Below are 16,194 nucleotides of genomic sequence, written 5' to 3'. Positions count from 1 at the left end.
AGACAGAAATATAATCCACAATCAGTACAAAGTCTCCCTACATAAGTGAAAATTTACAGAGACAAGCATGCTATCACACAATCAAGAATATAAATATATGAGCATTTAGGTGTTCTCTAGCAGCTTACCAGGAAAACATCCCTTGAGTTGTGTAAGCAAAGATATAAGTGCCAGGATTCATGGACAGACATTTGTATAGCAAAGCACACACACATGGCCTGAATAAGCAGATACACTCAGTCACACCCATAGAACTTGGCAGAATCCTGGTCCAACTCCTATGGAAAACAGTATGGAGGGCTCTCAGTAAACTCAAAATTGAGCTACCATAAGACCCCATTAATCCCTCTTTTGGGTTTCTATTTGCAGAATAAAAAAGCATTCATCCAGAAGGATTATGCATACAGCTATTAATTTCAGCACTCAGTACAAAAGCTAAAACTTGCAATCAACCTAAATTTCCAACAACAGAAGAGTGGATCATAGACATGTGGCACACATAGAAAATGGAATACTACATAATTGTAAAGAATGATGCAATCGTGCAATTTGCAGCAATTTAAATGAAACTAAAAGATATTATGCTAAATTAAGTAAGCCAGAAGAAGGATAAATACAAAATGATATCACTTAAATGTGGTATTTAGAATAAGTGCATGAAAAATTACAATAGGATAGTTGTCCTGGATACCCTAAGCTCCAAAGTAGAGTGAGGAAAAGGAAAAAAACTGAATGGAAGAGGAGAAAAACAAATATGAAAGGATGGAGCCAAGCAGTGTCAAATGCATTAGTGGAGATTTAAATAAAAGGACAAAACTAAATATCCAAGGCAAAGTTAACAACGAAGAACTCAAGAGACCCAAACTCGAACAATTTAAACTTTAAATGGGCTTGTTATACTGGCGGGCTAGAGGGGTGAAGGGTGGTATTTGTATTACATTCTGTGAACATTGATGGAGGGAGGTCAACACTGATGGTGGGAATGACCCTGATTCATTGTATATCTGAAACCCAACTATGAAGGACTTTGTAAATCACAATGGTTTCAATAAATTTAAAAATAAATAAGTAAAACAAGAACTTGGCAGCTTCACAGAGATAGAGGTGTCCATACAGACTTTGGAATCTGCTGAATTCAGGATTGACAAGGTAGAGTGAGCAGGTCATTGGACTGCAGAAAATTAAACATTAGATCTCAAACCAACTTCTTTCTAAGTCATGCTCTTGGCTGATGATGAAAGGAAGGTGGGAACTGATGAAAGTGCATAACGGGGCATAGTGGCAGGCGCAGGAGGACATTCTTTTCTGGGGCTCAGTGAAGCTGAAAGCAGGTCAACTGGGATCATGGAGCTCAGTGTTCTCCTTTTCCTTACAGTCCTCATCGGACTCTTGCTGCTCCTAGCCAGGGACCACCCAAAGGCATATGGCTGCCTCCCTCCTGGCCCCCAACCCCTGCCTTTCTTGGGGAACCTTATGCAGATGGACAGAAAAGGCCTCCTCCAATCCTTTCTAAAGGTGAGAGACAGACAAAATGTGGGACTGGTTTCCTCTCTCAACCCTTCCTTCCAGGTTCAGGGATAGTGAGGAAGGACCAGGGAGATGAAACTGGTGGAAAATGGTCAGAGCAGAGGTCCCAGAGGCCACAGTGCTCGATTTAGATCGTAAGTGAATTCTTCAATTGCTGATTCCAATGAAGAAAAGAGACACTATTAGGTGGATGCTAGATGGATCCCTATGAAAGTGATTAGTAATTGGGTGACCATTACAATATCTAATAATTGTCTAGTAATAGTCTAGTAAAATGTCTACTAGCAAATAGTCAACTATGATACTAGTCAAGTAAAAAAAAGTATGTGAATAAGCTAGTAAAATTGTCTAAAATATCTAATAAACATCCTAGTTTATTATTGATTGGGGTGACCACTACAATGATTACTTATAGAACACATTGGTGTGAATATGCTTGGCAGATTCGAGAAAAATACGGGGATGTCTTCACTGTATACCTGGGACCAAGGCCTGTGGTCATGCTCTGTGGGACAGAGACCATCCGGGAGGCCCTGGTGGACCGAGCTGATGCCTTCTCTGGCCGGGGGAAAATTGCTGCAATAGATTCAGTCTTCCAGGAATATGGTAAAAGCCTACAAGTTATGATGAGGGATGGGATTAAGGTGAGGTCTGGAAAGATAAATTTAGAAAGGGTTGCAAAGAGATTCAGAGGGAGTCAGTGTCCTTTAAGTGTCCACTGAGACCCATTATGTTGATTATACCCGCAGGTGTGATTTTTGCCAATGGAGAACGGTGGAAAGCTCTTCGGCGATTCTCTCTGACCACCATGAGGGACTTTGGGATGGGAAAGCGCAGCGTGGAAGAGCGAATTCAAGAGGAGGCTCAGTGTTTGGTGGAAGAGCTGCGAAATACCAAAGGTGCGCACTTGGGAAGGGTAGGGTAGAAAGACAGTGAAATTGGAACAGAAAGATGTGTATGTGAACAATAAAATCGGGATTGCTAATGCTTAGATAAAGGGTAGTAAGAGAGAAAGACACAGAGAATGGAAGATTTCCAGAGAGATCTAAGGACTGAGAGAAAGAGACAGAGTCAGAAAGGGTCCATTGAACCAGAAAAGTTGTCGGTGTAGTGTGTCTAGAAAGAGCTATGGGGTAAGTTTGATGTTAACAATCTCCTTACTTTCCTCAAGGAATTCAACTCCTGATTGGTCACATTTATTTATCAAACAGAAATAGGAATTTCACGAATGGAAATGAGAGAAAAGGGAATATCGAAGACAAATGCTGTGAGTTTTCCTTCCAAGGGTAAAAAGCAGTAACCAGAGAGGGCAGTGGAAAGACCATAAAAATGACATTTGTGATTGTTTTTATTTTTCTCCAAGTAGATGTTGGGGAGACAGAGGTGACAGGGTTCTACCCTAAGAGATTGGAGGACATTAGTGTGTGTGTGTGTGTGTGTGTGTGTGTGTGTGTGAAAGAGAGAGAGAGAGAGAAAGAGAGAGAGAGAGAGAGAGAGAGAGAGAGAGAAGGCACTGCCAGACCAGTGCAGGAAGGCTCAGCAGAGGACAAAGAGAAATGACAGGAGAGATGAGGAGTGAAGCTGCACCCACCAATGGTTCCTGGGTTCACAAAACCCCCATCTTCCTATGTGAGCACAGAGTGCACTGACATCGGCCAACAAGGGCAAAACTATTTTCTGGAGAACCAAAAGTCCAGCTGTGGGGACAGAGAAAGAGTGACCGAGTGGTGAACACTGTTAGGGAAATAACTACACTAACAACTAGCATGACAATGTTAAAGAATGAGAGAGATAGAATGCCTGCCTTGAATACAGCCAGGAGTGGGGGAGGAGGGGTGCATTGGTGGGGGGAATGTTGCACTTGTGAAGGGGTATTTATGACTGAAACCCAACTACAAACAAGCTTGTAATCATGGTGTTTAAATAAAGATTGATAAAAGGTTAAAAAAAAAAGAAAGAAAGAAACAGGAAATTAGTGTTGTGGTTTTTTGTTTAAAAACTGCAAGGCTTTGCTTTGTGTGCCCACTACCCTCACCCACCTAACACTTCCCTTTCCTGCCCCAAAGGCAGAACTTGGGTTCTGAGGCTCAGCTAGAGGGTGTGTTACCTGGTTCTACATCTAGGCCTCAGAAATGAGCAATTATTTAACTGTGCTCAGTGCAGAGAGCTGACCCATGAAACGGGTGCATCAGGAAGGCCCTGAGCCTTTTCACAGCTGTGGTACAGATTGAAGAAATGATTTGGGACTGTTGGAGTAAGTCTTCCATATATATGTATTCATAAGACTGTCATTGTCTTGTTTTCTGATTCCTCTGAGCCAGTGAGGAATGGGGTGTAACCCTGGATCCTGCAGACCTAGAAGTTAGTTCTGTAACCAATGTCTCCTCCCAGGAACCCTCCAGGATCCCACCTTTTTCTTCCATGCCATCACTGCCAACATCATCTGCTCCATTGTCTTTGGGGAACGTTTCTCGTACCAAGACCCTAAATTCCTGAGGCTGCTGGACTTGTTATTCCAATCATTTGCCCTTGTCAGCTCCTTCTCCAGTCAGGTTGGTAGAGGAAATGAGGGTGGGATGAAGTGAACACTCAGAGTGAGGATGGTGATGATCTTCTTGAGTTGTGAACTTCTAGAAATTTAGATCAAGAGGGGGTGAGAACAGGGACACCGGGTTTGGCAAAGAAGCAAGGAGGCAGAACCCAGAGGTAGAAAAGAACAGATAGGCTGAAAGACCAGGAGAAAGATAGAAAAGTGATGGGAAAAACATGACTCTTCAGGGAATCGATCAATATGTGTTTCTATCAATATCTTCTTTCATGGCTGTTAGCAATTGTTTTAAAGATTTTATGGTCCTTTGTTAGGTGCATAAATTCTTCCCAGGGTATATATTCATTGATCATTTAAAAAAAAAATGATTGTCCCTGGAACCAGAGTGGCAGCACAGTGGTGGGGCATTTTACTTGCAGGCTGCTGAGCAAGAATGGACGTGGGCTCAATCCCTAGCATCCTATATGGTCCCCTGAGCCAAGGGTTATTTCTGAGCGCAGAGCCAGGAGTGGCCCCTGAGCATCGCCAGCTATAACAAAAAAAAAGAAAAAAAAGAAAAAAAAAAAGGCTTTTGTCCCTGATAACTTTTTTAATTCCTTAAATTCTAATACCCTGTTGATGTGGATCATCTGGGGTTTAAGTTAAGAAACTTGAAATAGGCTGGAAAACTAGTACAGTGAGTAAGGTGTTTGCCTTGCACCTGGCTTATTCAGTTTTAGTTTCTGGCACAACAGATGGTCTCTCAAGCTTCATCAGGCGAGATCACTGAACACAGAACCAGGAGTGAGTTCTGACTGAGCACAGCTGGATGTGGTCCCCAAAGCAAAATTCAAAACAAAACCTAAACTAATCAAAACAGCACCTGACATTCTGTGATATAAAAATCTACGAGTACTGAGATCACCCATACACTGTGTTTCTAACCCCTTAGGTGGATGGGTCTGAAATCAGGGTAGTAGCAAAGAAATAATAAGCCAAGTCAATCAGGAAAGAGCCATAAAGCTAGTTTGATATTTATCTCTATGTGTCTCTGCCTCAGCCAAAAGCCAGACTTGACTTTTCTTTATTACCCCAGAATAAAATCCACCAGGGCAGGGCAGGGCAGAGTGAAAATCCAGGTGGACTTTTACATATAAAAGGAGATATTTATAGAAAATAGGAAGATGGGGGAACACCTTTGTTTTGGGTTAATAGCTGATGTCATCTTAAAGCATTCTTCATAGGAGTGTAAATCAGATTCATAACCCAGAGTTCTCATGACCTTCCACTGAGGTGGTTGATGGGAAACTGGGAAGGGCATTCATGTGAGTATATGCAGCCAGCCTTAATGGGGTGGCCAATGTTCTCCAACAGAGAACCAGAGAGAGAGAAAACTCAGCTTGGCAGACTCAGTCATCACTGATGGTGGTCTCTAGAAGGAGGATTAATAAATAATTTTACATTTTACTGTTACATACCTGCATGCTAAAACCATTTTATACCTAAACTATTATCAATCATTTGCAATAAGTTACATATTACAGTTTTATCAGACAAAACAAGAGAAAATCTTGGCTGGAGAGATAGCATTAAAGGTAGGGTGTTTGCCTTGCATGCAGAAGGATGGTGGTTCAAATCTCAGCATCTCATATGGTCTCTTGAGCCTGCCAGGAGTAATTTCTGAGCATAGATCCAGGAATAACCCCTGAGTGCTGCCCGGTGTGACCCAAAACAAACAAACAAGCAAGAGAAACTCAAACCCAAGTAAGTAACTGGGACTGACTTACCTGCTGCCTCATCTGGGCAACCATTGTCTGATCATTCCTGATACAGCCAGGGTGATGCCAAGAGGTGGGAAGCATTGGGAAGAAGTTTGTGCAAACTAGACAAAGTGGCCAAGCAAGGCGATGGACACTCAAGAGAGATAAGCAGGAGGCAAGACACACAGAGATGAAAGATGAGATAGAGAGGTGCAGCAAAAAACAGCACAAGGTATGACATAAGAGTAAAAGATTTTGGAAGAGAATAGAGCAAAATGGAGACAGAATCAGTGTAAAAGAGACACAGCTACAGAGACTGAGAGAAAGAGAGTCTGGAAAAGTGTTGAAGACCAGGAGGCCTGTCCCTCACTCTGGCTTGCTGGCACAGTCACAGAAAATTTTAGAATCCCTCTCTCACCTGCAGCTGTTTGAGCTCTTCCCGGGTTTCTTGAAGTACTTCCCTGGCTCACACAGACAGGTCACCAAAAACCTGCAAGAAATCATCATCTTCATAGAACAAAGAGTGGAGAAGCATCGTGAGACCCTGGACTCCACTGCTCCAAGGGACTATATTGATGCTTTCTTGATTCGCATGGACAAAGTGAGGCTTGTGAGAGGGGAAAAAGGGGGAGGGGGGAGATGGGAAGGTGAAAGGAGAGGGGAAACAAGGTACAATGATGGGGAAAAACAGTGAGGAAATAACAGCCAAATGAGAGGGGGAGATTAGGAAAGGAAAATGTGGGGCCAGAGAGGTGGCCCAGTGGTAAGACATTTCCCTTGCATGCAGCAGACCTAGGTTTGATCCCCATTGTCTAATATGCCCCCCATTCCAAGAGAGATTTCTGAGTACATAGCCAGGAGTAACTCCTGAGTGTCTCCGATTGTGGCCCAAAAATCAAAAAGAAAAGAAAGATGTGGTAGATTATCAAGGATGTGAAGAGAGGAGAGGGAGGAGGAAAGAAAGGAGAAAGCAGAAGATAAGGAAGAGAAGTAAGAAAAATAGGAGGAGGAGGAGGAGGAGAAACAGGAGAAGAAAAGAAGGAGAAAGTAGAGAGGAGGAGAAAAAAGGAAGGAGGCAAAAAGAGAAAAAGAAGAAGGAAAAGAAGTTATTAAAGTTAGGGCATTGTGAGACAAGTAGGTAGAGGAACCCCAAGATGTTTGTGTGTGCAATGAGGCCACAGACTTACCCAACTTAAATTCTTCCATATATGAAGGACAAGACTGACCCCAATACTGAATTCAATCAGAGGAACCTTATCATCACTGTTCTCTCACTCTTCTCTGCTGGTACAGAGACCTCTAGCACCACTCTCCGCAATGGATTTCTGCTGCTGCTCAAGTACCCCCACATTACAGGTGAGCAAGCTAGAGTCTACTAATGGAGTGGGTCTTCTAAACTCGTTTTGAGCTGCAAAAGTAAAATATACAGTTCCCATTAGAATAAGACAACACCTAGCTCTTGAACCAGAAGCACTGAAATTTTTGAACAAGGTCTCAATGAAGTGAAGAATGTTGCCTGATGGATGAACAAAGAATCTGTTGATATGTTCTTCTAACTTGTTCTCCATCACTTAAATATCAACTCAACCCTACTTCTTTTCATCCTTACACATCCCTCCATCTCTTTATCCACCAACCCTTTCAATTATCTACCTTTTCTTTTATTCATTAAATCACAGGTATGTTCACTGAATACATGATTCATATAGATATTCACTTTGATTAATTTCATTAGATTATAGGATTTATCACTTAATGTGTCATTTAATAATTAATCATTGGATCATGTGTTCATCTGTCCTATGCCCTTGTATTTTCCATCTATATTTAGCTTTGCCCCATCTGTTTCTGCATTCTGCCTTTAATTCATTCATTTATTAATCCTTAATATTATTATCAATGATTCCTTTTATCAATAATTGCTTTAAATCACTCATTTGTTTTTGCATTTGTCCATTCAAGTGTTTCTACCTCAATTTATCTAACCACGCACTCATACATATATTTATGATTGGTTGATAACATGACATTCTATATTTATTGTTAATATTTTTTGTTTTAGATAACACCTTAGGAAACTCAAAACTCCATGTTTAGGGGACATTCTTGGTATTAATTGTGGTGCCCAAAATTGATCTCTACACCCAAAAGAAATATGCTCAGTGCATTGAGCTATTTCTCTGGTTCAATTTATTAATTAAAGACACATTTGCTGAAAAATATATTCTCTGTTGATTAATGCATTTACTTTAATATTTGAAAGAATATTCAAAATATTTAAAGAATATTTTGTTTAAATTTAGACATTGTAGTTTACAATGTTGTTTATGGTGGGATTTGTATATAACACATTCTAGAATAACACCCTTCACCAGAGTGTTGTTTCTCTATATTGATGTTATGATGGCCCTTCTATCCTATTCCCTTTCCTGTATTCCCCACCACCACTTTCCTATGGTAAGCTTCCACTAAAGAACAGTTTTCAGTTCCTGTGCCTTTGGAAATTATTATTCCCTTACTATGTTTCTTAATATTTCACATATGAAAGAGATTATATTGTATCAGTTCCTCTTCTTTTGACTATTTTCATTCAGCATGATATTCTTTAGATATATTTATATGGCAGCAGATTGCACGATTTTTCTTTTCTTATAGCTGAGGATTAATGCCTTGTGTATTGTACAGTGCCTTCTTTACCCAGTCATCTATTCTTGGACATATGGGTTGCTTCCAGATTTGACTATTGAGTCAATGAACACAGGAGTGAAAACATATATTCAAAAGAGAAGTCTTGGGCCCTTGGGTTAGATGCCAAGAGGTTGAATTGTTGAGTAACATGGAAACTCAACACTCTGTTCTTTTAACAAGTGCTCATATTGTTTTCCAAAAAAGTGTTGGACCAGTTGACATTCCCATCAGCTGTGAATGAGGGTCCCTTTCCCCTCACATATATGTCCAAACTGGTTGCTTGCATTCCTTCTTTTAATCAATTTGTTTGTAATCCTGACTTCACCTATAATATGCATATGAAAGGTATTTGTTCTTTTTGTACTTAGAGGAGAAATTTGCTGGTTCTTGATTTCAAGTGGTTAACCTGAAATGCCCTTCAAATTGTAGGGTACATGTTATATTGTGTGTGCTTACCTATCTATGTCTGTAGGGAGAACATCCATAACATTCATAAAGTTTCAGAGTGAGAATTCTTGTTGCTCTTATTGTTCCTTGCTGCCTCCACCCATACTGGTAGCCAGGGACGTCAATAGTGTAACCTTTAGTGTAGAGCTTTTCTAGGTCATTGCCCATGAGAGAGAAGAATATAGCCTGATAATAGTTTTCTTGAAGCACTCACAGTTCTCTCTCTTGTGTACAGAAAAAGTCCAGAAGGAGATCGAACGGGTGATTGGTTCACACCGTGCTCCCACACTCAATGACCGAGCCAACATGCCATACACAGATGCAGTCATTCATGAGATTCAGAGATCTTCAGACATCTTCCCAATTGGAGTGCCTCACATTGTCACCAAAGATACACACTTCCGAGGGTACATTATTCCAAAGGTGAGGCCAACCTGGGTCCTGAATGTCTCCTGGGTGGACATTCTGGAATTTCCTAGTCTCAGATTGGAACGCTTTGGGAATTTATCACTAGAGTGCTTTTGTCCTATAGCTCTGCCTTATATGTTGAGGTAAGGAATGCATTATCTTTGATCTTGTGTTTTTCCTTAAGGGCACTGAAGTTTTTCCCATACTGAACTCTACTCTCAATGATCCACATTACTTCAAGAAACCAAACACCTTCAATCCTGACCATTTTCTGGACACCAATGGGGCCTTAAAGAAGAATGACGCTTTCATGCCCTTTTCTACAGGTAAAATGGATCACTCTGGATCCCAGAAGCCAGGATGCCTAGTCATCTTGAGATGATCAAATAGAGGCCTTTATTTATTGGGAAGTTGAAACCTACCATTCCTATTGCTGTCATCATTACATTCTTATTGTATCTTGATGAGAGCATATCCCAAAGATGTAGTCTATAAGCTACATCTTTGTATTTTCTCCTACATCAAAGTATTTTCCCAATATCAAAGTATTTTCTCCTGTGTACACCTAAGCAAAACATATCTGTTGAAAACTTTTCTGAGCCCAATACTCACTTAGGAAATATAAATAATATCTCATCCATCTCAGAGCTATGGGTTCCTTCCAGGAGATTTCTTACCCAGCTGTGATGGAACTTTATTAGATAATCTAAAAAATATGATCTCGTTAAAGAATGAATGTTTGCAGTATACTTAACCCTTCTTTGGCACAAATTGAGTGCTTAGAGATATAATTATTCTTATTCTGAAGAATTTTTATGGTAGCAAATGATGGACTGGAAGTAAATGAGGTCATGGAGGTAAAGCTTGCCTAAGGATGATGTCCTGAGCTAAAGATCTCAAGCATGGGCTCAGCCACTCACTGGAAGAGTGTTGTCTGCAGATAAGCAAAGAAAAAGGCTGGAGATGAAATCAGCTTGAAACATTGATAATATAAGCAGGGAACAGATCTTTAAGATCTCAACATGCTCTGACTTATCTCTATCTCCACTCTCCACTATTTGACCATGAAGATAACTTCCAGATTCCAGGCATCTCATTCTTTAGAAGGAGGGAAGGCTGCTAAATAAGTCCCGACTTTATTTTCATCAGTGACTACAGTAACCATGGTCACTGGGTCTACTCCCTACTGTGGTTGAATGATCACCTCTCTCCAGGATAATGCATCTAGTTTCAGAAATTAGGATCCCCCAGCAGTCCACCTGGAATCGCAGATTAGATATTAATCTCCGAATGTCTGTTGCAATGGACACAGGTGTCTGAGTTCTCAGCGGAGATAAGAAAGATAATTTGTGTTGTTCCTCCTGACCACTCCAATGACTTTCTGTGCCCACAGGGAAGCGTGTGTGTCTCGGAGAAAGCATCGCACGTGCAGAATTATTCCTCTTCTTCACCACCATCCTGCAGAACTTCACCGTGGCCACTGACAAGGCCCCTGAGGACATCGACCTCACCCCCATGGAGTGTGGTGTGGGCAAACTGCCTCCTCCATACAAGATTCGCTTCCTACCCCGCCTAAGTAACTAAGAAAAGGGGGCTCAAAGGATTGTGGGACCATTAAAAATCCGTGCTTCTGCAGAAACTGACCCTGCCTCTCCATTTATTCAGAGACATGTGAGGCATCATCCTTCTTTCTCCTTGCTGGCCACCTCCACCAAGAAGTTTTTCCTGAAGCTTCGTTTTCTTTCATTGCAAAGTAGCTCTTATAGTGTTTGCTAGGAGTCTCACATTTAGTTGCAAGGCAGTGAATCTCAAGTGATCTACAGTTTCTGTCAGCCTGCATGACACTCACACACAGATGATCTACCATGGGTTCATTTCTGTGTCAATTTAAATGTCTTAAAACCATATAACAACATGAATCTCACTAGATTAAAATCAAGGTATCAGGGGACGGAAAGATAGCACAACGGTAGGATATTTGCCTTGCATATGGCCGACCCAGGAGGGACCCAGTTCTATTTCTGGCACCCATATGATCCCCCAGCCTGCCAGGGGGCAATTTCTGAGTGCAGAGCCAGGAGTATCTCCTGAGCACGGCTGGGTGTAGCCCAACAACCAATCAATCAGTTAATCAATAAATAAAGTTTAAAAAATAAAATAAAGTAAAGGCACCAGCTGAATTAGATTTCTTTCTGAAGGATCTAAGAAAGAATATTTTCTGACTCTTTAGCTTCTAACGAGAGTCCAAATTTCTTACTAGTGGTCTCCTTCCCTATCTTTAGCTTCCATGATATAAAATATCTCTATTCTTTATCAAAATACTTTCATGATGGTGCAATGATGTACAAAGTTGTTTGTAATACAGTTTCAGTCTTGCAATGTGCCAACACCAACCCTTCTTCTTTCTTCATCTTTTTCTTTTTCTCTTCTTCATCTCTTCTTCACTGAATCACCATAAGATATAAAGTTGCTAAATTGTTGATGCTGAGCTCCAGTAATACAATGTTCCAACCCCCATTGCCTCATCAGTGTACACTTTCCACCACCAATGTCCCCGGTTTTCATCCCATCCCCTGCCCCCAGCCTATCTCTATAGCAAACACTTTTCTTCTCCTTCCCTGTTTCTCTTCCCTTTTCATCTCCTCCTTGAACGTGTTATTTCTGTAATCTAGGGCCAAGAATAACCTAAGTATCCTATTTTTTGTTTGTTTTGGAGCCACTTCCAGTGATACTCAAGTTATTCCTGGATTTGAACTCGGAAATTAGCCCTGGTGGTGCTCAGTGGACCATATGAGATACTGGAGATCAAATTTAGGTCAAGACAAGACAAGCACCTTCCATGCTGTACAAAGAGCAGTATACCCTAACTGCTCCTAAGTATACTATACTTTAATATTGTTATTTTCCTCCTGTCCTTTTATCCCTACTTACTTTGAAGAATGTATTAGTAAGGTTATATCCACCTGGATAATTCAGGATAATATTCATCCCTCACATTTAGTTTATTCATAACTATAATTCAACTGGACGCCTCAATCTCCCTTTGTTGTGTTATTGGAACAAGTCACAGGTTCTAGGATTTGGGATGTGCATGTCCTAGATAGGAGAATTATTCTGCCTATCAACTTTTCTGCATATATCAATTAGAACTTTTCCATCTTCTTTTAGGACTCTTGATTGAGATGTGAATTCAGTGGGAAGCATATCACAGGGGAGAGGAGAAATGAAGGGAAAGCAATGGTGGAGGAAAATGGAGGGTAGAGTGCTAGAACATTTTATGCATAAAATCCTACCACTAATAGTATTATAAACCATGGTAACACAAAATTTGGTGCCAAAATTGCTTGGTCCTTAAAGGGCACATAGTAAATGATAATAAAACAATTCATAAACATGGAGTAAAAGTTCTTAAATAATTTATAGGTTAAAGGACTTATATCCAGAATAAAGCATGTTCCAAGCTCAAACAAATATTTGACCAAATTAACCTCACCAAGATGACATACACAGAAATCATTATCTGAAATGATGCTAGCAAGATTGGTGCTTTTAAAAATTTAATGTAAAATTACATCATGACTAGACTTTTTTGTCAAATGGCTTAAATTAAATACTGGGTAGATTAAATATGGCAAGAATATTAAGCAGTCCAATTATCTGCTTATGAGGAAAACAGAAAATCTTACAAGGGCTTTGAAAAATAGCTTGACTCATAAAATATATGTATGACCTACCATTTTTCTCACAAGACATTTTCCTCAAGAAACATGAAAATGGATGTTCAGAGAAGCACTTGAATGTTTATCTGTAATAGCTTTGTCTGTAATAGCTCCAAGTTGGTAATAATTCATCTGGACAGCAATGTATCAAAAAGTAATTAGTCTGCAGAGTATCCATAACAAAAAATACTCTTAGCAATGGAAAGGAATGAGTTGCTGCTGCTATCAGAGTACATTGCTTCCTAGTACTTCTGTAACAATTCATCACAATATGAAATATGTAGTGGTTTAAATCATGACACTATGTCCTCTTACAATCTTGGAGTCCAGAGTACACCCTCAGTCTCACAGGTCTAAGTTGCATAGCTTCTGGAAGATCTGAGGGAGGAACATTGTCTTGTCTCTTGAAAATTCCAGGGAGCATTTGCATTGTGTGTGTGTGTGTGTGTGTGTGTGTGTGTGTGTGTGTGTGTGTGTAATGCCTTCCTCACCTTTCTCCAACTTCTTGCCTCCCATCATTACTTATTCTTCTACTCACTTTAATCTATTTCTTCCTTCCCCATCCTCCCCTTCTCCCTTCTCTCTTCCTTCCTTCCACTTTCCCCTCTTTACTTCCTTCCTCCCTCCCTTTTTTCTTGATCCCTTTCTTCCTCCTTCCTTCCCTCCCTTTCTTCCTTCCTCCTTCTTCACTTCCTTCTTTCTTTTTCTCCTCCCTTCCTCTCTTCCTTTTATCCTCTGGGTTTCTTTGTTTTTGCCTTTAATAGAATTATGTACACATATATACCATAAATCTTCAAAAAAAAACTTTTGCCTACCTTATGTTTTGGTGCATCTTAAATATAACTTTAAATTTTTCTCAGAAACACTTGATTTGTTTAGATGTCATGAGATTTACAGTCAGAACAGTAGATTCCCATACCTTGATTGCTCCATGTTTATTTATAAGTTATCTAATAACTGAATTGAACAACCATTTGTTGCAGCAGATCTGACTGACTTCAGATTTTTTATGTATGGCATGTTGTTGTGTAAGTAAACATTTTTATGGGATTATTATGTTACTGACCCTACCCTGATCGGTGATTGTGCCCTACACTAGGGTGTGACCTGGCATTCTGCTTCCACCCTAGGGTGATACCTGATTCTGATCCCACCATTGGGTGGTACCTGATTCTGAGGCATAAAAGCAAGGGTCTGTGGAAGGTGAGGGGCTTTTTTTCCTGGGCCCTATTCTTAGGCCTTTTGGCTTTGGCCTCTTCACGGAATAAAGAGCTGTTTTCTTCAGAAGCCTGACAGCCTGTTGGCTTTCTTCCCACTGCATTCACCTCAGAACCGCCGGCTGAATAGGGTAAGAGACACATGGTCCAAGCTAGAGGAGAAAGGCCTCATCCTCCATCCCTCCATCAGTCAACCTCATCAGGGGCTGATTTGCAACAGCATGTAACAATTGACTGTTATTTGCACTCCTATGTTCTCTGCAACACTATTCACAATAGCCAGAATCTGGAAACAACCCAAGTGCCCAAAGACTAGATGAGCAGATAAAGAAAAACCATAGTATACAATGTATTGTATGCAGTATTATGAAAACTGAAGCCATAAAATTTGCTAATACATAGATAGATAATGAAGAGTGTTGCAAGTCAGCCCCTGAAGAGGTTGACTGATGGAGGGATGGAGGATAAGGTCTTTCCCCTACAGCTTGGTGCACGCATCTGCTACCCTGTCTAGCCGACGGTTCTGAGGTGAAACAGCGGGTAAACAGCTCGCAGACAGTCAGGCTTGTGGAAATATTAGCTTTATTCGGTGGACAAGACTGAAGTCCAAAGACTCAGCATAAGTTCCAGCCAAAAGACCCTCACCTTCCACAGACCCTTGTTTTTATCCCCCAGAATCAGGTACCACCCAATGGTGGGATCAGATACCACCAAATGGTGGAAGCAGAATCAGATACTACCCTAGGGTGGGGGCAGAATGCCAGGTCACACCCTAGGGTAGGGCACAATCACGATCAGGTTAGGGTCAGTAACATAATAATCCCCTAAAATATTTACATACACAACAAAGAGTATTATGCTGAGTGAAATGAATCAGAGAGGGGGGGCAGGCCTAGAATGATCACACTCTTGTGGAATGTATACAAATAAAAAGGTAGTGTGGTAATAATAACCAGAGACAATAGATACAAGGGCCAGGAGTACCAATTGATGCTCAGAAGATTGCCACAAATATCAGGGAGTGCAGTTAAGGCAGAGAAAGAACCACTATGACCATGATAGTAGGAAATGATCACTCTAGACAAGAACTGGGTGCTGAAAGGTGGTAAAGTGCTAGGCATGATGACCCTTCAGTAACAGTATTGCAAAGCATGGTGCCTAAAAAGAAAAATAAGAAAGGGGGAAAAGAAGAGGAGGAGGAGAAGAAGAAGAAAAAGGAGGAGGAGGAGGAGAAGGAGAAGAAGAAGAAGAAGGAGGAGGAGGAGGAGGAGGAGGAGGAGGAGAAGGAGAAGGAGAAGGAGAAGGAGGAGGAGAAGGAAAAGAAGAATAAGAAGAAGAAGGAGAAGGAGAAGGAGGAGAAGAAGAAGAAGAAGAAGAAGAAGAAGAAGAAGAAGAAGGGAGGAGGAGAAGGAGGAGGAGGAGGAGACGAAGAAGAAGTACAAGAAGAAGAAGAAGAAGAAGAAGAAGAAGAAGAAGAAGAAGAAGAAGGGAGGAGAAGAAGAAGAGGAAGAAGAAGAAGTGAAGGGAGAAGAAGGAGGAGGAGGAGAAGGAGAAGAAGAAGAAGAAGAAGAAGAAGAAGAAGAAGAAGGGAGGAGAAGAAGAAGGGAGGAGGAGAAGGAGAAGAAGACGAAGAAGAAGTAGAAGAAGAAGGGAGGAGGAGAAGGAGAAGAAGAAGGAGAAGAAGAAGTAGAAGAAGAAGAAGGGAGGAGAAGAAGAAGAAGAAGAAGAAGAAGAAGAAGTGAAGGGAGAAGAAGAAGTGAAGGGAGAAGAAGAAGAAGAAGAAGAAGAAGAAGAAGAAGAAGAAGAAGAAGAAGAAGAAGAGAAGGGAGAAGAAGAAGAAGAAGAAGAAGAAGAAGAAGAAGAAGAAGAAGAAGAAGAAGAAGAAGAAGAAGAAGAAGAAG

The 16,194-nt window shown here is 40.8% G+C and overlaps 1 protein-coding gene across 3 annotated transcripts in view; it reads left to right on the top strand.

Annotated features, from left to right (window-relative positions):
• The window catches only part of LOC126028124 (cytochrome P450 2B11-like), a 114,894-nt gene extending 103,907 nt beyond the window's left edge, over nt 1–10,987 (top strand). The window contains exons 1-9 of one of the 3 annotated variants that reach the window (XM_049787173.1): nt 1,287–1,515; nt 1,971–2,133; nt 2,277–2,426; nt 3,919–4,079; nt 6,239–6,415; nt 7,029–7,170; nt 9,185–9,372; nt 9,542–9,683; nt 10,751–10,987. In XM_049787173.1, coding sequence (XP_049643130.1) covers nt 1,345–1,515; nt 1,971–2,133; nt 2,277–2,426; nt 3,919–4,079; nt 6,239–6,415; nt 7,029–7,170; nt 9,185–9,372; nt 9,542–9,683; nt 10,751–10,941 — 1,485 coding nt within the window. In that variant the 5' untranslated portion in view covers nt 1,287–1,344 and the 3' untranslated portion in view covers nt 10,942–10,987. Of the gene's footprint in view, nt 1–1,286; nt 1,516–1,970; nt 2,134–2,276; nt 2,427–3,918; nt 4,080–6,238; nt 6,425–7,028; nt 7,171–9,184; nt 9,373–9,541; nt 9,684–10,750 lie in introns of those variants that run through there. The other 2 variants (XM_049787171.1, XM_049787172.1) reach the window with 2 other exon arrangements.
• Nucleotides 10,988–16,194: the final 5,207 nt, after the last annotated feature.

This window comes from Suncus etruscus, chromosome 14 (assembly GCF_024139225.1).
Source record: "Suncus etruscus isolate mSunEtr1 chromosome 14, mSunEtr1.pri.cur, whole genome shotgun sequence".
Taxonomy (NCBI): domain Eukaryota; kingdom Metazoa; phylum Chordata; class Mammalia; order Eulipotyphla; family Soricidae; genus Suncus; species Suncus etruscus.
This window is presented reverse-complemented; position numbering and strand designations above follow the sequence as displayed.